General features: G+C 41.8%; 3 protein-coding genes and 1 pseudogene across 7 annotated transcripts in view; 2 read left to right on the top strand and 2 right to left on the bottom strand.

Moving 5' to 3' along the window:
• The window catches only part of LOC140290166 (protein NLRC3-like), a 362,014-nt gene that overhangs the window by 3,896 nt on the left and 334,274 nt on the right, over positions 1-23,844 (top strand). The window lies entirely within an intron of this gene.
• Positions 1-23,844, bottom strand: part of LOC140290202 (NLR family CARD domain-containing protein 3-like) — a 556,114-nt gene that overhangs the window by 223,106 nt on the left and 309,164 nt on the right. The gene's annotated exons all lie outside the window — the stretch shown is intronic.
• On the bottom strand, positions 11,542-17,970 carry LOC140290486 (uncharacterized). The gene is made up of 3 exons (XM_072379352.1): positions 17,842-17,970; positions 15,917-16,033; positions 11,542-13,283 (listed from the first exon to the last, which is right to left on the bottom strand). The coding sequence occupies exons 2-3, from the start codon at positions 15,992-15,994 to the stop codon at positions 12,330-12,332; spliced, it is 1,032 nt and encodes a 343-aa protein (XP_072235453.1). The 5' UTR covers positions 15,995-16,033; positions 17,842-17,970; the 3' UTR covers positions 11,542-12,329.
• LOC140296062 (general transcription factor II-I repeat domain-containing protein 2A-like) lies at positions 13,707-15,056 on the top strand (annotated as a pseudogene).

The following is a 23,844-nucleotide window of genomic DNA, read 5'->3' as shown; positions in this document are numbered from 1 at the left end:
AAATAATCTCAGTTTATATGCATTTTTTACATGAAACTAGGTCCATCTGAAAACCCTTTTTCATTTGATGTGACATTGACTCATGTCTGTGCATTTTGTTAATCTCTTATAATTTTTTTCTTTTGGAATATGCACTCATGCATCATTAGAAAATATGTTTTTAGATCATGAAATAGACATTAACAAAACTGTATATCACCAAAAAATAAGATAAGGGGATGTTTTTGCTTCAAATGTGGATGGATTATTTTTATGAGCGTTGCTTTGACAGTAAACATTAAATGTTACTAAATTCTAACTAAATATTGTGGTGGAAAAAATTATGAGTATTATCTAAGCATTGTTAAGGTGAAAAGCACTCGGGAAGGTTTATTGAATAGTTCTTGTACAAGAGAAAGCAAGACTTCAACACAGAGCACCTGTGTGAAAGTGTAGCTCTGACTTACAGTTTCAGTGCATGTCGTCTTGTAAAAATGATAATAGTACATTTTATTTAAAAGAGTGCCTTTCTTGACACTCAAGGACACTTAAGAACATATTAAAAACACAATAAATAAGATGATACAAGTTAAAGAAGTCAATGAGGCTGGAGGGATAATGCAGCTTGGAACAGATGAGTGTTGAGTTTTGATTTGAAGAGGGGTAAAGAGTCAATGTTGCGGATGTCTAGTGCGAATGAATTCCAGAGTTTGGGAGCATAGCAACTGAAAGATCTGCTCCCCATGGTGCTGAGACGGGCACAAAGAGGTGGAGGGAGGGAGACCTGAGGGAGTGAGAGGGAGTGGTGATGGAGAGGAGATCAGACAGATATGAGGGGCAAGGTTGCGGATGGCCTCGAATGTATGGAGAAGGATCTTAAATGTAACTCTGAATCTGAGCCAGTGAAGCTGCTGGGGGATGGGGGTGATATGGTGAAAAAAAGGGGTTCTGGTAATGATGCGGACTGCAGAGTTTTGAACCAATTGATGCTTATGAAGGGATTTGTGAGGGGCACTGAAAAGGAGTGAGTTGCAATAATCTATGCAGGAGGTGACGAGTGGTGTGAGGAGTGAGAGAGGAGTGGAGGCGATTAATGTTGCGTAAATGGAAATATGCAGACCAGATAATGTTATTGATGTGAGAGTGGAAAGAAAGTGTGCTGTCGAGGATGACACCCAGACTCTTAATCTGGGGGGAGGGGGACACTATGGAGCTGTCTATGGTGAGGGAGAAACTGTCAAATTTGGATGGGGTGGATTTGGTGCCAACTAGGAGGAGTTCATTTTTATCACTGTTGGGTTTAAGGAAGTTTGAGGTGAACCAGGATTTAATCTCAAGAGAGGCAGTGGGTGAGGGAGGAGGGAGTGAGAGTGCCGTCAGGTTTACTGGGCAAATAGAGCTGGGTGTCATCTGTGAAGCAGTGAAAATGTAAACTTCCTGAAAATATTTCCAAGTGGGAGGAGGTAGATGATGAAGAGGAGGGGCCCCAGGACAGAGCCCTGGGGAACACCTGAAGTAAGAACCTGAAGGGAGGGCTGAGAGGAGAAGGATTTGAGCTGTATGAAGTGAGTGCGGCCTGTGAGATAGGAGTGAAACCAGTGCAGGGAGGTGCTGATGGTGCCTAAGGAGGAGAGTCTATTGAGGAGGATGAGGTGGGAAATGTTGTCAAAGGCCGCACTCAGATCGAGGAGGATGAGAATGGAGATGAAACCGAGATGCCATGAGGAGGTTGTTCATGATCTTTATGAGGGCTGTTTCTGTACTGTGGTGGGAATGGAAATTGTTTGTAAAGGCTGTTATTGATGAGATTGGAGGGAAGTTGAGAAGCAACAGTTTTTGTAAGATTTTGGAAATTAAAGGAAAGTGAGAAATGGGGCGAAGGTTATAGAAGTCTTTGGGATGTGAACCAGGTTTTTTCACACAGGGACTGACAGCTGCAGACTTTAAAAAAGCGGGAACAATTCCAGTGGACAGTGAGGAGTGGATAATGGCAGATATGAGGGGGAGCACAGAAGGGAGACAGGATTTGACCAGAACTGTGGGAAGGGGGTCAAGAAGACAAGAGGAAGGCTTGGACTTGCTGATGAGGTCCGAAATTAATGAAGGATGAGGGAGATCAAAGTTTGAAAATGGTTGACAGAGCGGAAGAAGTTCAGGTGAGGGGAGGGGAAAGGTAGAGGAGCCTAGGTGCTGATGGATTTTGCTGACCTTCTCGTTGAAAAACAGGAGTAGAGAGTTGCAGGTTTCAGAGGAGTAGAGGTGGGGGGGGGGGGGGGGTAGGGAGTCAGGGGGTTGAAAAATGCTATTATATACTGAAAAAAGAGTCTTGGTTTTGCCTGCACTAGAGCAAATAAGTCAGGAGTAATATTATGTTTTAGCATGAGAAATGGAGTCCTTGTAAAGACAGAGCTGAGCTGTGTAAATGTCTTTGTGGGTGATGAGACCAGATTTCCTATAGAGTCTTTCAAGCTGTCGATTTTTTGACTTCATGAAACGGAGATCAGGACTGAACCAGGGAGCAGACCGAGTAAAGAAAACAGAGCGGGATTTAACAGGAGAAAGTGAATTGAGAATGTTAGCAAGACCATTGTTATATTGGTTGACAAGGTCATGAGGGATGGAAGAAGAGTCCATAGTCAAGGTGGCAATGTGGGAGGAGAGGGAGTACAGATTAATATCCTTGATATTGCAGAAAGAGATGACATCGGGTGGTTTGGAAATGGAGAGGCAGAGAGGAAGTGGTCAGTAATATGGAGTTCATCAGCAGTACAGTTGGAGGGGTTGAGACCAGAGCAGCAAATTAGGTCAAGTATGTGCCCCTTAATGTATGTGGGGAAGTCTGAGAACTGTTTGAAGCGAAGACTGTCGAGGGATGAAGAGAAGTCTATGGTGAGGGGAAGAGCAGTGTTGTTCATATGTATATTGAAATCCCCCAGCAGGATTACATAAGGTGAAAGAGTGGAGAGGTGGGTGAGGAGGGCAGAGAATTCATTTAAAAAGTCTTTGTGAGGGTTAGGGGGATGGTAGACTGTGGCAATGATAATAGGGGTGGGTCCAGCAATTTGACAAGCAAGGCATTCTAGTGAGGAGAGGGATGGCACAGAGACTGGTAGGGCCTTCCACCTCGCGTGGTAGAGTATCGCGAGACCACCTCCGCGACCTGAGACACGAGGTTTGCAAGAATAAAAAAAAAGCGAAGGAGTAGAATCATTGAGCTGGGAAAAGTCCCCAGGAACTTGCCAAGTCTCATTCAAACTTATGGTCAATTAGGATATCCTGGATGAGATGTCCTTTGCCCGTGAGGGAGATCCAGACTGTTGTGAGCAGAGTCTGAGAAGCTCAGCGACCGAATACTGGTCCTGGTCCTAGTTCTCCCATGGGTAGGTGGAAGAGCGACAGGGCAGTCCAGACCAGCAAAGACCACACAAAGACATTGCGGACCCACATTACAGAGCACAGAGGCAACAAGGCAACAGCGCGGAGCCGGGCAGTGTGCTGAACAGATAGTCAGCATTCACCAGCTATCGCAGAAACACGTAGGGATGGCAGCACAGATGAAGATCATCAAATGAAAAAGGAGGGTTAAAATCCCAATTTAAATTCGAAATACGGTCGTTATGTGGCTGGGGTGCCATAGAAACACTGTAAAAAGCACAGCACGCTAGAGTTCACTCAACCAAGTCAGGTTAATCATCTTAAAGACAAAAGGATCGAAGCCTAAAACACACAGTATTATACCCGAACACAGGAGAAGACTGTGCAAGCTACCTTGTTTTTATCTCTTGAGGAACCTTGATTAGCTGGACGGCCTTGCGGAGTGCACAAAACAGAATGAACATGTTATTGGGATTAAAGTTACAGTTATTGGTTATTAACTTGTGTTTCCCTGTTCCAACAGGTATCCTTTGAATGGTGTTATGGTGTTTTTCCCCCCTCTTTTCCCTCTTTTCTGGCTTCTCAAACCCCAGCTGGTCGAGGCGGATGGTCACCCTTCCTGAGTCTGGTTCTGCCAGAGGTTTCTTCCTGTTAAAAGGGAGTTGTTCCTTTCCACAGTCGCCACAGGCACGCTCAGGACGGGAGATTGGACTGAAGACAAGCTTCAGTGCAATCTGTTGGTTTCCTTAGCTAGGATATTATTTTTTGAATTGGTTCTATATGAATGAATTGGATTATGATTACAATGAATTGAATTCCAATTGTCTTGAAATGGACTATATTATTTAAGTGCCTTGAGATGACAATTGTTGTAATTTGGCGCTATATAAATAAAAATGAATTGAATTGAATTGAATCAGGTGGCAGAAGGACAGCATCGGAGCGAATGGCTGAGGACCGGTGTTGTTCCAAAAAGTGATGGTCCACCAGAAACTGGTCTGATTCTGTGGGAGGCTGTTGGAGCTGTATCACTCCATGTATTTACCTCTGCTGCTTCAGTGCTTTGGATCAAACTGTTACAGTGTTCAAACACATCATTTTATGTCTGGGCTTATCATAAAGGCATGTCTTTGTGAAACTTTGAACTTTGCTTCCAAATAAGCAGATTTTTGGTGGAAGTGTTTCAGAGTTGATCACAACCAGGTCTACATTTAAGTTTAATGTGATTGGAGCTGTATTCATACATTGTTTCCAATGTTCTGGCTGTGTGTATGTCTTATCCTTAATTTTCCAACTTATACTGTAACTGAATTGTACCATGTTGAATGTAATTAATAGACTGAATGTACATGAAATTAAACATGTATATTGATAATGGTAGTTCCCTTTCAGCCGATTCACTCGGTACAACACATGTAATATGGGATGTCATGCCAGTCATCATTCCAGTCATTTCTTAGTTCTTACGCTCTTCACTTCACTAAGAATGCTTCTATTGATCTCAGGCTCCCTAGTTTTTCCCTAGATCTCAGGCACGCTCAGGACGGGAGATTGGACTGAAGACAAGTTTCGGTGCAATCTGTTGGTTTCCTTAGCTAGGATATTATTTTTTGAATTGGCTCTATATGAATTAATTGGATTATCATTAAAATGTTTTGAATTCCAATTAGCTTGAATTGGACTATATTACTTAAGTGCCTTGAGATGATAATTGTTGTAATTTGGCGCTATATAAATAAAATTGAATTTAATTGAATTCACTCAGCCGCTCTATGCTGGAGTTAGGATTGGATGGACTGGAGCCACAGCTGAGTTGTGTGAAGTGGAATAAAGGTATTCAGTCAGTTTGTTGCTGAGAGTTCATTGCTATGATGTCTCTGCGCTGCTGTTCTGTTGTTCATTTGCTGCTTTTTCCTGTTTTTGTGCAGCCATGGAGGATGTCACTGCTAATGCTGAGTTTTATCCACAGAAAGATTTCTCCACATGAAAATCTAAACTTGTCTGAGCTCTGAATGTTAGTTGAATCCTTGTGTTGATGTGTTTGTATGTTGTTGTTGTTTCTCTTCCACTTCATGGAGCCAAACAGAGAAATCAGCAGACCTTCCTTTATCACAGATTCTTTTCACATCTCATCACTTTGTAAATGTGAAAATAATTCTGCAGTTAAACTTACTTTGATCTGTTTCAGAGATCAAATGTTGCTGCTGCTTTGAAAACTCTCAGTAATGATCTACTTGGTAACCCAGAAACTAAATGTTCTGATTCTGGATGTTTTCCTGTAAATAATAAATTGTGGATTCATCCTGATCATGAATTGTGCTTCTGTGAAAATGGGAGTGAGGCTGTCACACTACCAGCATCCCTCATGGTGGCAACACACGGCGGCAACAAGTAACTGCTTTGTTTCAGAGATATTTGTTGAAATCCATCTGTGGCTGGAAGAGTTGCTTTGGTTCAGGATCATATTCTGGGTTTCACCTGTTTGCTCACAAACGCTTCAAACTTGTTTCTGAAAGTGTTCTGAGATGTTGGAAGAAACTCAGAAAACAAAAAGAACGACATGAAACCTCAAAGTGATTCAAATCAAAGCTAAATGTAACAACATTATATGATGTCAGTCATCACAGGAGATGTAATTTGTTCTCAGAGACAAGAAGTGGAAGAAGAATTCTTGGACATAAGTTACAGAATCAGAACCACAGTGATTTTGTTTCAGGTAAAAACTGTAGATTTACTTTTGATTTTTACTTAAACTACAAAAATATTCATATGAAAACATACTTTAATGTAAAAAATTGAATAAATAAGTTAGAATGTCACACTTTGGAATAACGTGTTATGGAATGATTAAAGGTGATGTGTGTGATCTTACATCATATTCTATGATCTGTTCTGTTCTTTATGATGTTTTTTAGTATTAGTCTGAATCTGCTGAAGTTATCAGATGTGAATGTAGTGGACTAAAAGGTACAACAGAGTCTCTGAATGTAGTGGAGTACAAATAGAAAGTAGCAAAAGCTAAAAATACTGAAAACATTGGAATTATGTTCAGTATATTTAGTCACTTTCTGCTGCTGTCAGTGATGGACTTTTCAAAGAAATCTGACTCAGCTCTGATCATTAATGAGAATATGATGAAGAAAGGATGATTTCATCCAAATGAATGAAAAGGTTTTGTGGTGGGGCTGAGAACTCTTTAACTCTCATTGTTCTGTTCCATGTATTGTTTAAGGATCGTCACAGGTACGAGTTTGGGTGGAGCGGGTCAGAGTAAAGTGGAGTTTCCAACAGACTCCTCAGTTTCAGTCGTGTTTGGAGACCACAGATGGAGGTGACTGTGCTGTTTGGTCTGCCATTTATTGATAAAGTTAAAGTTTACAAAAAAACAAACAATAATAGGAAGAAGTTCCCTGAAAGCAGCATCAGTGTTACAGGTTGTGAGTCCTGTGAACAAACTGACACAGTGTGATATTACAGATGTTTAAATCTCTCTTTTCTCATGTTGTCCTGCAGGTTCACAGCTGAAATCTGAAAACTAACACAAGAGGGCGCCTTCATCCTGCTCACATGGATGGAGAAGAGGTTAAAGCTCCTGTTCCGTTCATTCAGACTGAACTCTGCCTTTGTTCTGCTCATTTTGACTCAGAACATCTTGGTTGATTTTAATCTGTAATACAGAAATATTACCTAAAGTCTCTTTCAACTATTCACAGCTTGTAGGCCTCACTGAACTGAGTTTATACAACTAATTTCAATGAACACAAGAACACCCTCAGACAGAGACTGGTTCACCCAAAGGATTAAACACCCAAACACAAACTGGGTGGTGTTGTGTATGCAGTGCAGCAAAGACTGTGCAGACCTCTTTATAGGAGAGGCCAAACAACAGCTTCACAAGCGCATGGCACAACATAGGAGAGCCACCTCTTCAGGGAAAGACTCAGCAGTGTACCTACATCCCAAGGAGAAGGGACACTCTTTTGAGGACAGTAATGTCCACATTCTGGACAGAGAAGGTTTGAGAGGGGAGGAAACCATGATCATTGGGATCACACAGTCTTAAAGTGGAGCTTCTTCTTCAGTTTCTATGCAGCTGAGCACTCACATCATGATGATGACTGACGTGTGTAGAAATCCTGCTTTTCAGCACATTTCATTTCACATCCAACAAAGTTTAAAGTTCACATTGTTTAGCTTTGATGCTGCTTCCACATCTCTTATTGTCTGTAATGCAGCTCCAGGTGTTATTTAATGTATTTTGTTGAAACATCTGATCACCCTGTAACACATCAGGAAGTTGATCAGCTTCAGCTGCTGATTTGTTGCCAGACACCTCAGTTTGCTGATCCTGGATCTGCTGAGATGTCCCACATCATTGTTGGCTTTCATCCTCATACATTTAACTTTGTTGTGAGAAAAGAGAAGTTCCAAAAAGTGAAACAGGACTGCTTATGCATTTGACATTGGCATCATGCCAATGTTCATTTGGGGCTGCAGTTTTTCATTTAGTTTCAGACTTCCATCCATCCATTTTCTATACTGTCAATCCATCAGTTGGGTCGCTGGAGTCTATCCCAGCAGTCAGTGGGTGAAAAGCAGGGTACACCCTGGACAGGTGGCCAGTCCATCACAGGTCCATATAGAGACAAAACAACACACACTCACTCCTAAGGACAATTTAGAGTCACCAATTAACCTAACATGCATGTTTTTGGATGGTGGAGAGAATGCATACACGGGGAGAACATGAAAACTCCACACAGAAAGGCCCCAGGTGGAGATTGAACCCAGAACCCTCTTGCTGTGAGGTGACGGTGCTAACCACCCTGCAGCCCCTAGTTTTTGACTTAGCCAAATTATATATCGCTGGTACACGAGGCACCAACAATATCTATTTATAGCGGAAATACGTCGCGTGATGTGATAAGATATAAGGATTTATCCGAAAGTTCTCATATGAATATATATATGAACCATTTATTAAAATGATATGACCAAAGACATGAACCTTAAGACAACAGGAGAAATGCTTTGAATATGGATGATTACATAAGAAACACTTAGTGAATTGAAAAGAACTAAGGGCAGGGGATGGATGGATACGGGAATCATTCAAATAATTCAAACCCAAATTAACTTGGGTTAACTTATCATTTTTAACAGCAAATTCTCTCGACACCCACCGCATACCGTCTGAAATGTAAGAACAGGGCAGATCTTACTGTTAGGTCAGCTCCGAACCACAGGTAATCGCCAGCGGGTCCCACTGGGTCTCTCTCGGTTCCGCATCTCACGGACTTCGTTGAGGTTGACTTTCAGGGACTGGACCGGTCGCTTTCATGCGTCGGAGCGCTTCTGGTCGCTCGGAAGTCGAACGGGGTGTTATGTCGGAATTCACAGCAAATAATGACAAAATTGTCCAAGGGTCGAGTTGGTTTTGGTTGCTGACCAACTCTGATGAGGTGAACTTAAATTCACCAAAGATTGACAAAAACGTTGACAAGCTGAACGCTGGCTCCTTTTGCTGATCAAAAATAGGTGAAGAGCTGTACAGCAGCAGAGTTTAAAACGTGCTATAGAGAGGAGACAGGATGACGGACAAAGAAAAATGTAAAATGTATCTTTCTACCACATTCTTCCCTTTCTGTCTTTGTTCGGACCTTCTTCTTCCATCTCATCTTCCTCTCCTGCCATTTTCAAAGACTCTCTGCCACTCTTATTCCATCAATCTTAAAACTATCCACTCTTCTTCCTTGCAGTTTCTGGAGTTTGATGAGCGGAGGCGGGGCATGAGCGTAGGCCTACCCTATAATTTAGCCAATGGTATGCCTGAAACTGTTGTGACGTCTGCCTGGGCGTGTTTTGTAAAGCGACCTGCAACGAGGGTGCCTCCTGCATTCCTCCGTCTCATAAACATTTGTTCAGAGGATTCTAAAAACACTATAACTTGTTAAGATATAAAGGGTAAAGAGATAGCATAAACTTAGGATATAAAGACATCAAAAACAACATAACATAACATGATGGTTATGAGTCTCAAAATTCAGATGGATATCTGTAGAGTTATGAAGTATGAATAACGAACAACCAATGTTATTTTCCTGCGTTAAACACAGAATACAATAAGAAACAGCTGAAGAATTGGTTAATAGTTGCATTATTTCATATAAATGTCACATGTCATATGCAAGTTGTTGACTTAGTTTTGGGTTTAACTATTCAGTACTACGAACCACTCGGGGGCAATGTGGCTCCATAAGCTGATTAGTCATTTTCCAAAATAATTACTTCTTTCGTAACCTTCCACTACGATTATGAAAAAGGTATTAAAATGCAGCTTGTGATATCACTGAGAACATGAAAGAACTTGTACAAAGATATAAAGCACATTTAATACAGTTTCAAGATTCAGTTAAAAAGTGATTCTGGGTGAGATCCTTTTGAGAGGTCCATGCAGCGGCTGTCTCTGGCTTGAGTCAGAGTCAGGGCAAACTGTCACCATTGTTTACATTGACCCATATAGGGTCGGAAAGGTCCTGTTCTGGTTTTCCCCAATGCTCTCCTGAGAGGGTCCGTTGTTTGTTGGACATTTATTGCTTCAATTCCAAATATTGAACTAATTTCGTTCCATTTCATGGGAAGCTATCCTGAAGAAAATAAATGACCACAGACCATCAGCACCTGCATATCCCAGGAGTGTGTTCTCTCCCAAGTGCTCCTCTCCACATACACAACTGGATGCGCCTGGAGAAGCTAAAAAGCTTACAGCACCTGGTATTCCCAGGCGGTCTCCCATCCAAGCCCAACCTGTAGTTGTTATGGTGTCTGTATGAGGATATGAAAGTTCCCTTGAACTGGCTCTGAGGAGTCCCAGATGACTTCAAAGCTAAAAATCAAGTTGCTTCAGGTTTTGAATCTTTTCTTTTCTGGTGGGAAACAATAAATACGTGTTGACTGGATAAATTACATCTACAAGGCATTGCTGAATAATTAGGTCCAATTTCCCTTACGCCATGGCAAAATAGAACTGCTTTGAATATGTTGCTGGCAGAGAAAGGAGGGGTGTGTAAAATGTTTGGAATTTTTGTTGCACCTTTTTACCTAACAACACTTCCCCAGATGGCAGCATCAACAAGGCCTTAGAGGGACTAAGATCACGTTTAGTAAAGCTGGCTGAGAACTCCGGGATCAACAACCCCTTCACTGGCATGATTGAGAATTGGTTTGGCCGGTGGAGCGGACTACTTGCTTCAGAACTGCCATGTCTGTCGCTTGTAGCAGCCATACTAGTCACCTGTGGTTGTTGTTGTTGTTGATGATTGATGGATGGATGGATGGATGGATGGATGGATGGGAAAGATGATATGGGTCAACTTTCCCTTGTAACCAAACACATTTTCTTCAAAAATCTCTGTAGCAAGAACATGAAAAGCATGAGAAATGTTGACATCTGACCTTTAATAAAATGCAGACCAATGAAATACAGACGAGTGTCTCACATCAATATGTATGACCGGTGTCAGAGTTTGGTCCGCATTGCCGGCAGTAAGTCGGATACGTTTCCGGTGAGAGTTGGACTCCGTCAGGGCTGCCCTTTGTCACCGATTCTGTTCCTAACTTTTATGGACAGAATTTCTAGGCGGAGCCAGGGCGTTGAGGGTGTCCGATTTGGCGACCTCAGAATCGGGTCACTGCTTTTTGCAGATGATGTGGTTCTGTTAGCGTCGTCAGGCCGTGACCTTCAGCTCTCACTGGAGCGATTCGCAGCCGAGTGTGAAGCGGCTGGGATGAGAATCAGCACCTCCAAATCCGAGACCATGGTTCTCAGCCGGAAAAGGGTGGAATGCTCTCTCCGGGTCGGGAATGAGATCCTTCCCCAAGTGGAGGAGTTCAAGTATCTCGGGGTCTTGTTCACGAGTGAGGGACGAATGGAGCGGGAGATTGACGGGCAGATCGGTGCGGCGTCTGCAGTGTTGCGGGCTCTGCACCGACCCGTCGTTGTGAAGAGGGAGCTGAGCCAGAAGGCGAAGCTCTCTACTTACTGGTCAATCTACGTTCCCATCCTCACCTATGGTCACGAGTTGTGGGTAGTGACCGAAAGAACAAGATCGCGAATACAAGCGGCCGAAATGGGTTTCCTCCGCAGGGTGTCTGGTCTCTCCCTTAGAGATAGGGTGAGAAGCTCAGTCATCCGGGAGGGGCTCGGAGTAGAACCGCTGCTCCTCCGCATTGAGAGGAGTCAGATGAGGTGGCTCGGGCATCTGGTTAGGATGCCCTCTGGGCGCCTCCCTGGGGAGGTGTTCCGGGCACGTCCCACTGGGAGGAGACCCCGGGGGAGACCCAGGACACGTTGGAGAGACTATGTCTCTCGGCTGGCCTGGGAACGCCTCGGGGTCCCCCCGGAAGAGCTGGAGGAAGTGGCCGGGGATAGAGACGTCTGGGTTTCTCTGCTCAAGCTGCTGCCCCCGCGACCCGACCCCCGGATAGGCGGCAGATGATGGATGGATGGATGTCTCACATCAAAATGAAATTATATATTGCTTCTACAGATGTTGTATGTTTACATAAATATCCACAGCTGGTGCAAAGCTACTTTGTGAACCTTAACTAAACAAAACATATGTTCAGTATAACAGAATAAAACATGTTTCTACTTACAAACATATTGCATATTGTTCTGTCCATCAACTCACAATTGATGTCATGTTTGTCTTGAACGTTTAAAACAAGTTCAAACAGATAAAACAGCTAAAACAGTGAAAACAATCCCAATAAATTATTAAGCACTTTCAATCGTTCTTCAAACAAGTGCTACCCACAGAACATTCAGAACAAAAGTCCTGACAAGAGAAGGTGGTAAACCACAAAGAACATTTTCAATCTGAACAAAGGAAAGGCTTCTGATTGATAGTTCCTGTTGCTGCTCCCGGGTGAATGTTTTATCTGCCATAAAATATGTTGTTGATTTAAACTAATCATTTATCTCCAGTGTGAGTACATCGGTGTCTCTTTAGACTAGATAATGTCGTGAAAGCTGCTGCACAGTGACCACAGCTGTAAGGTTTCTCTCCTGTGTGAATACGTTGATGTGTCTTTAGACTACATAATACTGCGAAAGCTGTTCCACATTGACCACAGCTGTAAGGTTTCTCGCCAGTGTGAATACGTTGGTGTGTCTTAAGATGGGAAGATGTAATGAAAGCTGCCCCACACTCACCACAGCTGTAAGGTTTCTCTCCTGTGTGAATACGTTGGTGTGTTTTTAGATGAGATAATTGAGTGTAAGCTACCCCACATTGACCACAGCTGTAAGGTTTCTCTCCTGTGTGAATATGTGAGTGTTTCTTTAGGTAAGATAATGCAGAGAAAGCTGCCCCACACTGACCACAGTTGTAAGGTTTCTTTCCTGTGTGAATACGTTGGTGTGTTTTTAGATGAGATACTTGAGTGAAAGCTACCTCACACTGACTGCAGCTGTATGGTTTCTCTCCTGTGTGAATAAGTGTGTGTTTCTTTAGGTTAGATAATGCAGAGAAAGCTGTCCCACAGTGACCACAGCTGTAAGGTTTCTCTCCTGTGTGAATACATTGGTGTATCTTTATACTAGACAAGTGAGTGAAAGCTGCCCCACACTGACCACAGTTGTATGGTTTCTCTCCAGTGTGAATACGTTTATGTCTCTTTAGACTAAATAACTGAGAGAAAGCCGCCCCACATTGACCACAGCTGTAAGGTTTTTCTCCTGTGTGAATACGTTGGTGTATCTTTAGACTAGATGACGCAGTGTAAGTGGCCCCACACTCGTCACAGCGATAAGGTTTTTTTCCAGTATGAAGCCTCTGATGATACCTCAGATGTGATGATGTCTTGAAAACTTCCCCACAGTGCTTACAGCAGTGCCATCTGGATACCTCTTGGGTTATATGTTTCTGCAATGACAGAGAGGAAGAAGATTTAAATCCTTTTGAAGTTCACATAAAAGATTTCTCAAAGCTAACCAACATATTCAAACTGGACCTGGACAGACCGAGCCTTGTTCCAGCTTACAACCCAGAGGTCTGCAGCCATTGAGCTCAACAGTCATCAGGGAAACACTGTTTGAACTCAACTTTCGCTTCGTTCTAAATAACTCTTTACACTGAGGTAAAGAGCTCGACAAACCTGTCATCTAACCATTAAAGACCCAGAAGTACTACCACCAGGTTCAATTCATGAAATCCAGAGACTTCAAACACAAACAATGAAGATGAGCTCCTGAACATATCAAATCTTAAGACCGAGAGCCAGAAAACATCCCACCATAACAATCTGCCTGCTGATTTTCGTCCAGCAGATCATTCAGCCTGCAGTATATGTTCAGTCTAAGCCACACCTGGGCAAACTACGGCCCGTGGGCTATATCCGGCCCTTTGTGTGTCCCTGTCCGGCCCACGCAAGGTCAATTGTAAATTAAAAAAGCTGTGCATGCAATACTACTGTGTTGCTTTTATTCCGAAAGTCCATTCGTATTACTGCCATGTGGACATACGCAGTGCCCGTGTCTCCCGTGACTGACAGTGAGCACTGCTAAAATCACTTCAGCCAGGTCAACCTCAAGATGTCAGCTCACGGCAAGAAAAAAAAAAGGTGTTTTCTGATGGAGAGTTTATTAAAGACTGCTTATTGGACACTGTTGCTCTTATATGCCCAGAGAAAAAGGGCACATTTGAGAAGGTGCCACTCTCCTGACACAGTAACGAGGAGGGTTGAGGACGTTGTGGGAAACTTGAGCTTCAGCTGAAGAACAGAGCAGCCGACTTGGACTTGTTTTCTCTGGTTTGGATGAGAGCTGCGATGTACGTGACACTTCCCAGCTACTCATCTTCTTACGTAGACTTTCAAATCACGAAGAAGCTGGCAACCATGCAATCAATCAAAGGGACAACCAGCTGAAGTAACTTATTCACAGAGGTAGATGCATGTTAGGACTGAAATGGGACAAGCAGGCAGGTGTGACAACAGACGGCTGTCCAAGTCTGACAGGGAAAATGTTTGACTTTTAAAGAGAATGCAGAATAAAGTGACAGAAATTAACCCTGTGCAGAAATGGACATTTTTGCATTGTATTATACATCAGGCTGTGTTGCATAAGTCAGTGTTAAAAATGAACCATGTTGTTGATGCTGTGACTAAAATAGTTAACTTCATCAGAGTGAAAGCCTTAAATCACAGACAGTTTGTTGCACTTTTGGAGGAAAATGAGACTGAACCTGGTGACATAAGCTATCGCTGCGCTGTCAGGTGGCTCAGCCTGGGCAAAGAGGAGAGACCAAGGAGAGACCAGATTCAGGATTTCTGTGTGAAGAAAGGACACGACATCCCACACCTCTCAGATGAAGACTGGCTGGCAGACCTCAGATTTAATGTGGATGTGACTGCACTAATGAATTAAGTAAATGTTAAACTGCAATGCAAGGGCCTTTTGTGCAAGAAATGTACAGTGCGGTGAAGGCTTTCATGAGAAAGCTGCTGATTCTCTTAAGCCAAGTGGACAAAAACATTCTCACCCACTCGCCAACACTAAAGGAAGCCACAAGACCAACTGATTACTTCCACAAGAACTCATCCATGTTAGAAGCTCTGCATGGAGAGTTTTCAAGGCGATTTCAAAACAGTTGAGAGTGAAATGCACATGGTTTCTTCTCCCTTCAACTGCAGTGTGGACAGTGATGTTCAGATGGAACTCATTGACCTGCAGTCTGACACACTTCAGGCAGAGCACTTCAGGTCAGTCTCACTGCTGGATTTTTACCCTTCCATCAAAGAGGAGAACTTTCCTCACCTGAGGAGGCATGCTCAGAAGATTCTTGTCCTCTTTGGATCTACGTATGTATGTGAACAGACATTCTCAGTGATGAAGTTCAACAAATCCAAACACAGATCCTCTATCAGTGATGAGTACCTCTCAGCTGTCCATCTCATAGCCACCTCAGACAGTCAGCCACATTTCAATGCCCTTGTTCAAACCCAAGACAGACTGGATTATTCTCACTGAAGTGAATGAATGAAATGAAAAACATTAAACGTTATAGGTTCTGTATAAAGTTGTTATTATGTTTCTTTTTTTTTTGTTTGTGAAGATTACCAAGTTAAAAAATTAATTGCACTGATTTTTGTTTTCATTTATTACTTCAATAGTAGTATTTTCCTATTTGATCTATTCACCACAATTTAACATAGCCTATTTCTACAAATATTTACAGACTATTCTTATTTTTCTGATTAAAAGTACTAGCTATTCAAAATATATAATTTAGCAGATTTTACAGTGGGAGAAAGTTGAGCAGAATCAAGTTTAAGTTATTGTTGGTGTGGCCCTCTGACCATATTTCTCATGTGGCCCCTTGTAAAAATGAATTGCCCACCCCTGGTCTAAGCACATCTGTATAAGTGAGAGGAGCTGAAACCTGGAAACACTTTGCTGACTGACACTTTTTCTACATTTGATGGAAAAGCAGAATGAGCAGAGGACACACAGAGCCTCGACACTCGTCCTCGTGTCTTTAGCGTCCTCCACACTGACCTGTAGCCCGGTGGAACCAGAGGATGAACCGGCTCTGTTCCTGGTGGAGGGGTTCAGATCCTGGTTCTGCTGCTCCATTCTGGTCCTGCTCCTCCGACTGATGGACTCTGTCTGCAACTGTCAGTACATACAATAAGATCCAGCTGTGGTGAGCAGCATGTTAAACTACACCAAGGACCAACTAAGGTCACAGTTCAAAATATTTGTAGCTTTTTTTTATCAAATTCAGAAAAAAAATGTAATAATACACTGTGTAGAACGACACACACTGTGTGCAATATCCAATAAATATCATCTGAGTCAGTGTAACACGATCAAATTAAATAATTTTACTACATTAAGACAATGATATTGTTTGAGGAAAGGGTCCCAATATCATCCAAAAGACTGAAGTTCAGATTTTCTCTGTTTCTAAATTTGTTCTCCTTTCCAGAAGCTGTCAGGGATCCAGGAAAGTAACACAGACTAACCTCAGCTTTGTCACATTTACACTCTGAAGCCCATTTTTGAACAGTTCAGTTCTCAGGAAGCTTCAGTCTGGACTGAGGCTTGAAACTGAGAAGATGTGATGGTTCAGTGGGGGAATGATCTAGTTTTGTGTGGCAAACAACACGTCAGCAGGAGCTGTCTGACTGATCTGAGACACTCTGAAGAACAACATGAAGTGGACCATTCTGAGGCCATCACCTAAATATAAAGGAGTGTTTTTCTGGCATCAGAAGTGCTCGTCCAGTGATTCATTCCAGAAAGCTGCTTTAGTGAAACCTAAAGTTTGAGATGAAGGAAACTCTCAGACCCATAAAACTCTGAAATGTTTTTCAACCCAAACAACCTACAATCTCCTTTATTTTGATTCTGAAATTATCTTAACTGGTAAACTGATATATCCAGTTGAAGAGTAAAAAGTGATCTTTTGTTGTGTATGAGCTAAAAGTTGCACAGATCCTCCTAATAAAGATAATTTTAGCTGCATTTTAACTCCAGATGTGGGCAGCTGGACTTTATGAGTAAAGATATGCACAACCTTTTTATCATGTGGTCAGTCCTTGTTGATTCATGAATAAAAGAAAATATTGGATATGTAAAGGAAACTGAATAATGAAGCTTTCATAAAACACTTCTGCAGAGGACAGTCAGACTGTCTTTTAATGGGCTTCAGAGGGTAAATCTGAGACATCAGACACTGATACTGAGGATAACTGTGCATTTCTACTGCTCCTGTGATACTTTCCTGGATCACCGACAAGTATTTATAATAATGCTATGACTCCTCTTCAAACAACATAAACTCTTAATGTAATTAAGTATTTATATTCACCATAACTAAGTCCCATTTTAAGATCTAATTCTGAAATACGGCATAGTGTGTACATTAAACATATCAAATCACGTTTTCACTTCACAGTTTTATCAAAAAGCCAAATGATACCCAGATAAGTCTGGAAAGAAATTTTATATTGAACATCAAACTTTTTAAATCACAAAAGATTTCAGCAAAATTACAGAAAGAAGTTTAGAAAACTCTAGCCTTTGTGGAAAATGTGACAAGATGGTCAAAACCTGTCCATCAAGGTTAGAAAAGAGGAAGAAAAGGGCCCAGAAGTACGTTTCACACACAGCTAAAAGGATAAGGCTCCATTCTATTTATCCATCTGGTCGGCTTGTTGAAAGCCGAGGTTGTGTTTCTGGTATTGTCCACTGCTTTGAGAACGGTTTGCAGAGCATTAGAATTAGCATTAGCAGGACATGCTAAATGTGAATAGCAGCCAGGTTATTTGAACTTTTTCACTCTCTGGTGCATGTTCTGGCAGTTAGACAGTCAGGCTGCCAGTGTCCAGATGCAAGAATCAAACCAATGGAACAGAGTACTTTGAAGATATTTCTGCAAATGTTTGACCAGTATATGCATTCTTTTTTGGACTTACCTACATGCAGCTTCCTTTAGTGATGTTCCGAGGCTTCGAAGCGTGTGTTGATAAATGAAGGGGATGTTTCCGCGAAGTGTGTTTCACGGTATGGGTCGTTTTTCAATATGCGTACATGTCTGAAGTGCTGTGTTTTATTGTATTTTGTGAAGTGGGGATCGCGGCGCGTGTCGATGACGTATGTGGTGACGTTTGAGGCCTCGCAAACCGGCCGTACCACGTAACTGGTTCAGAAAGGCTTCGGACATAATATAATTCGAAATCAATCTACTCTCACATTGTGTGGATTTAGAACCTTATGGTGCGAACATTTTGTTCATAACTAGCTGCTTTTTTTGTTCATGGATTCAGAAAGAGGAGATTTTCTCCTCTCTGGGAGCATTTTGAGCTGATCTCTCCGAATAAGGCAGGCACACAAAAATAATTGTGTGAAACAGAATAGAAATATTTTATTAATCCCATAGGAAAAGAAAGAAGAACACAGAATATATAGCATGTATATTAAATATAATAAATAAACTTATATTAATTACTATTATTATTACTACTATAATGCTACTATTACTATTACGGAAGAACTAAGATGTTGGAATAATAAAGAAAAACAGGAAAACAATAGCTTGCTTTTCAGCATTCTCAAAATTAATTACTTTTCCCACTGTTGCAACGCCGTTGCCGTCACTGAGAGTTTTTTTATTCAGACGTTACAGAACTTTTATGACCACAAATATAAATTGTCATGCGATTTATTTTTTTGTTGTCGTTCATAAATTAATGTAGAATGGTCGGAGCAAAGCCTCATGAGAAATGGGACCTGCGTATCGCTCTACATTTATCCAATGAACGTAGGGAGATGAGTGAGCGTCTGTCAGAGAGAGAAAGCGGGTAAGATTGAAGTAGCGGATTTTCTTACTGTCGAAGAGGAATCGGATTTGCGTGTTTGTTTTGCTCTGTTTACACCTGATGGAGGGAAAGAAGAGAAAGGAGAAAGGAGGGCCCAAAAGGCCAGAATGAAGAAGAAACGGATGCTGGAGGAGAGTTTGCAGAATGGTCAAAAATTACGGATTTATTCCGAAACAAACAACCAGGCATTAACAAGTGATGCAGGTGAGTTCTTGGTATATGGGAGGTGGAGGGGATGGATTGGTCCAGTTGTTGGCTCGTTGTGGGCCGGTGCAGTTAGAATTGTTCCAGGCTCCAAGTGTGGAAGACAGCACCATCACGCCAAATGTCAAGACTGTCATTAGAGAGGACCTGAAGCCCAGATACACTTCACATCCAACTCTCAAGGACTACTTTCACAGATCTACAGCAGTAAAAAATGCTGGGTTATTTTAGTAACCCAATTTATGTGTTACTGGTGTTGGGTTAAAAGTTTGGGTTATTTTTACATAGAGTAACCCATTTTCTGGGTTATAGGGTAATTATTTAACCCAGTTCCTGGGTCTTCAGTGTTTTGCACCATTTTTGGGTTTTGGGTTGCAGAAAACAAAGAATTTCATTAACCCAAATTCTGGTATCTTTCTTAATTGAGAGATTTGGAGAGTGAGGTATGTCCAATATATAGTTCACCTGGAGTCATAACCTAAACAGAAGTGTTTCAGGTTTCCAGCTGACGCTCACAAAGGTATTTGGTTGAGAATTAAGCTCTCTGATATTTCCACAATATCCTGATTATAAATACCTAAAATAAAAAATTATAAAATGAATAACTTGAAGTGTAAAAGTGGAGACAGTACATTTGTTTCCTTTATCTATTTTTTCTATTTATTTACTATATTTACAGGCCAACCACTTAACGTGAAGGAGTTTCTGGCACGTTCATTGGTGCAGACCTTTCCGTGCCTGAATGATGGATCCAGCAGTGGCTATGTGAGTTTATTTTCCATCGTTCACATAAAACTGCATAAAACACACTTTTTCTAATGATGTGAATTAATTTGATTAAAAACAAATAGTGTCCTATAAGGTGGAAGGGATCCTTCTTTTCGCTCATACACATATATGCCCTGTATGCTGTGTCTCCATACAGTGCAATGCAAAAGTTTGGGCACTCGTGGTTTAAAATTTTAAATAGCTGTGCGATTCAGTGCATTTTTTTATTACGTGACCCGTCCATGTGCATGTATATGGGGTGTATATGTGTATAAAAGGATATATATATATTTATATATATATATATATCCTTTTCTTTCTTTTTTTAAAACTTTTACCACGTTTCCCGTAACTGTTCATTATTTGTAACTGATGTCTCGTCTCTACTGCAAAACTTATGGGATGATGAAAGTTCTATCTTATTTATTTCCAGGAAATGTGGTACACTAAAAGCCGCAGTTGTAGAAATGCTGGAAAAGTTACCAGCTATCCAGCAACAGGCTTCATTGAAGAGAGACTACGGAATGTAAGAAAGAGGATGAACCGTGGATCCCAGCAGAAAGTGCCAGAACACAGCCAACCACACAGGCCGTGCATACCAGGTAACACAGGCCCCCTTTTGTTCTTCAAGTCTTAGGTTCTTCTTAGTTGTTTAATTCCTGAATTTGCCAAATGAAGAAAGTGTGGAAAAAGCTGACATCACTGACTCACAACAACAGGCACTTTATAATGTACAAGAAGCAGGAAACATCTAAGTCCTGCAGGGCAGTGGGTCCCAAGGACTGGAATTGAAAAACACTGAACTTGGAATAAACAAAGAAAACCCACATACCTTTTTAACCCACATACCTTTTTCCTGTCCTGTCTTTGTCTATAGAATCGACCACATCAGAAGAAAGGTCACCACAACAAAAAGAGTGGCTGGAAAACAACTGTAACCATGCCAGTCCTTGGTACTGGCAGGTTCAGGTCTCTCTTTCTCTGATAGTACCCTGTGTTGTGTTTTAAGAATCGTATTGAGACTGGTTGGATTTCGCCTGCACCGGCCGTTTATTCTCTCCTGCATAACACGTGAGAATGCTGGTCAGGCACGGTTAAATTCACACACACTGCAGAGGAATGGAAATGCTTAATGAAGGAATTTAAAAAGAACTCCCACATACAGACTGTAAAAAGGAACCAACTTACCTCGGACGCATCCGTCCCAATACGTCCATCAGGTGCAGCTTATGACGTAACCACGCCAGCATTAAGGAAGAGCCAATATACCACACACAATGCTGTAACTTCCAATATTACAATAATAAAAGCAAGTGGAATAATAACTATTTACTCCGTTACACAACTCTGAGCCCGACATGATGATGTTCTGCTGAAAGTTGTTCCTGGAAAACTTGAGAAGTTATTCAATAAAAACATTGTAATGTACAGAACTGAATATGCGTTTTACATCAGTTTACCATTAACCTATTTCAAATAAATCAGAAGTAATTCCACATGACGGGAGAGTCTTGGGACCTGTTGTACATCTTGCGTTTATAGTAAAGAAGAATGAACAGCACACTCAAGACAGAGGCTTGACCAAAATAAAACGTCTTAACTTGACAATTTTGAGTTAGCTGTCTTACTTTTTAGCCTGCTCACTGCTGTTCTGGTGATTATTTCAGTTTGGTTCAGTCTCTTACCCGTTTGGCAGCAGTGTTTCTGTGCTTTTGTGCAATTACATTCAAATCTGGGTCAGCAGAGGGAGTCTGACCCTGTCCTTCCAGCTCAGAGGGCTCTACCTTTCACAGGGAGAACTCAGTGAAGCTTGTTTTATAGTTGATGCATTGCTCCCGGCGCGCATTGTACGTGACGTCAAATAGACGTATTTCTGCCTGGCGCGCCATGAAAAGGCGGAGCTTAGTCATGCACCAGTCAAAATGTGTAAGTTGTAGCGGGCTGAGAACGACAAAGATGGACCAATTGTGAAACTCATGACTGACAGTTGTCATGTAAAATACTTTTGTTAGGAATTTGCGGTTATTTCATTGACTGGTATTCACTGGAAGCGGCTTTGAGTATTATGAAAAGCGCTATATAAAACCGATCTATTAGGAATATTCGGACGATCTATTTTTATTATTGCATCCTGAAAGACAGATAATTCCCAAGTGTGTCCATTTCTATTTCTATTTCATAATCAACAAAAGGTAACACAACACACTAGAATAATATTCTAAGTACTATATCAGACTATGATGGTGATGACACACCTATTGAAATTTCAGCTTCTGCAGACTCATCAGCTATTCTGTAAGTAATCTTTCTCTTTCGTCACCTTTTTGCCATCAAGGTTCTAAGCAGCATTTCATCTTCCAGATACTGCAGCAGCATCATTGCCTGCTGCTCCTCCTGCTCTTCACGGGGACAATGTTTTCTTCTCCTCTTTAGTCGTTGTAGAGTATTTAGCGGTAACCTTCACGTAGCAGCGACACCTCTGTGACGGAGAAGATTGCAACTACTGGCACATCGACTCGCGACAGCACGACACCGTGATGTCATCAACACCGCTCGCGCGAACCATCGCAGCGCCTCTGCTCCTTTAACAGAAGGGGCTCCAGTTTGGTGTAGATCTTCGTGCCTCCGTGGTTCATTGTGACATTCAGTGGTTTGAATATTCAGTAACACATCTTCAAGATACAGTTTATCTTAAAAGTTTTGTTTGCAGGATGTAAAAAAAACAAGAGGCCCACTTTAAAGTGGGGCTGCTACTTTTACTTAAAGTTTTAAAATCTCTTTAAACATAAGGAAGTTTAATCCATCAGTCACCCATTCAGAAATGTTTAGTCTTTGAGTGCTTTCAACCAGAATAATGTATCGAATAAATTTAAGCCACTGTGATTGGTTAATGATTACGGCTGTCAACTTGTGATATGCCAGTCCAATGAATGAGTTGTGGTCTTTAAACTCTGCCAAAGTGGAAATTGTGAGTAAAGGAAAAAGAAAAATGTCCGGACAGAAACCAGAAAGTGGAGCTCAAAAACTAAAAAATCATGAAGAGAAATTACACAGGCTGTGTGTAATAGCCTGCATGGATGTTTTTTTTTTTTTTTTTTCTACATTTATGTTCCCTGTGTGACCGTTCAGGCCGTTCTGTGTATTACAGGGCTGCATTGGGACTGGGTCCCGCCGGGTCCCGCGACCCAATTCAAATCTCGCGGGAGCGGGCGGCTAAAAAAAAAAACACGGGATCGGGATGTAGCCTAGCGACAGGATGTCAATAAATTATGTGAAAAGGCGTCTTTTACAGCACAAAGACAAAGCAAGGCAAGTCTGATATTTGGATACATTTCTCGATTGTCCGTGAATCTCTTTATTAATAGCCTATAAAATGATGTGTTTTCTCCTGCGGGACGGGAGAAGACACAAACTCAATGCATTTTTATTATTGTGCGGGCATAAATTCTCAAAGTGTTGCGGGAGCGGGCGGTAATGGTCAGAAATTCAGCGGGAGTGGGAGGGAGAAAACAATTTTAAAAGAACTTAACAAAGCGCTCATAGTGTAGTATGAGTATGTTAATTCAGTTTATGTATAGAGATATGTAGAGCTATGTAAATTTCTTTGACATTGACAAAGTATGTTTTGTTACAGTTTTGTTGCAGTGATTCTTGAAGCATTATTTTAGCATTATTTTATGTATTATAAGTATGTATTCCTGGTGGCGGTGACATGGAGGGCCTTGAGAAAGTGGTTAGCCCCCGATATCCTGATCATCCAGATAGATTTCTCTTGTGCCGTCAGCTGCTGCACAGAGGGTCTGACTGGTCGCTGTTACTGGGAGGTGGAGGTGAGAGGAAGTGCTGAAGTGTCAGTGAGTTACAGAGGAATCAGCAAGAGAGGCTTCAATGTGTTTGGATGGAACAATCAGTCCTGGAGTCTGAACTGTTTGGAAGATGGTGGTTTCTCTGTGTGGCACAACAATGAAGAAACTTCCTCCTCCTCCTCTGTCTCCCACAGAGCAGCAGTGTATGTGGACCGTCCTGCTGGCACTCTGTCCTTCTACAGAGACTCCTCTGACACATTGATCCACCTCCACACCTTCAACACCACATTCACTGAAGAACCTCTGCATCCTGGAGGTTTGG

Source organism: Leuresthes tenuis, unplaced genomic scaffold, assembly GCF_036924035.1.
Source record: "Leuresthes tenuis unplaced genomic scaffold, fLeuTen1.0.hap1 SCAF_1, whole genome shotgun sequence".
In the NCBI taxonomy this organism is placed as follows: domain Eukaryota; kingdom Metazoa; phylum Chordata; class Actinopteri; order Atheriniformes; family Atherinopsidae; genus Leuresthes; species Leuresthes tenuis.
The sequence above is the reverse complement of the archived record's forward strand: the minus strand, read 5'-3'. Positions and strand labels throughout refer to the sequence as shown.

What these genes read in the sequence shown, in the direction of transcription:
- LOC140290486 (XM_072379352.1), bottom strand. Translation starts at nt 15,994, where the DNA reads ATGGAGCAGCAGAACCAGGATCTGAACCCCTCCACCAGGAACAGAGCC. An exon ending in CTGGTTCCACCGGGCTACAG is followed by an intron (nt 13,284 to 15,916) that starts GTCAGTGTGGAG and finishes CTGTCATTGCAG; the next exon opens with AAACATATAACCCAAGAGGT.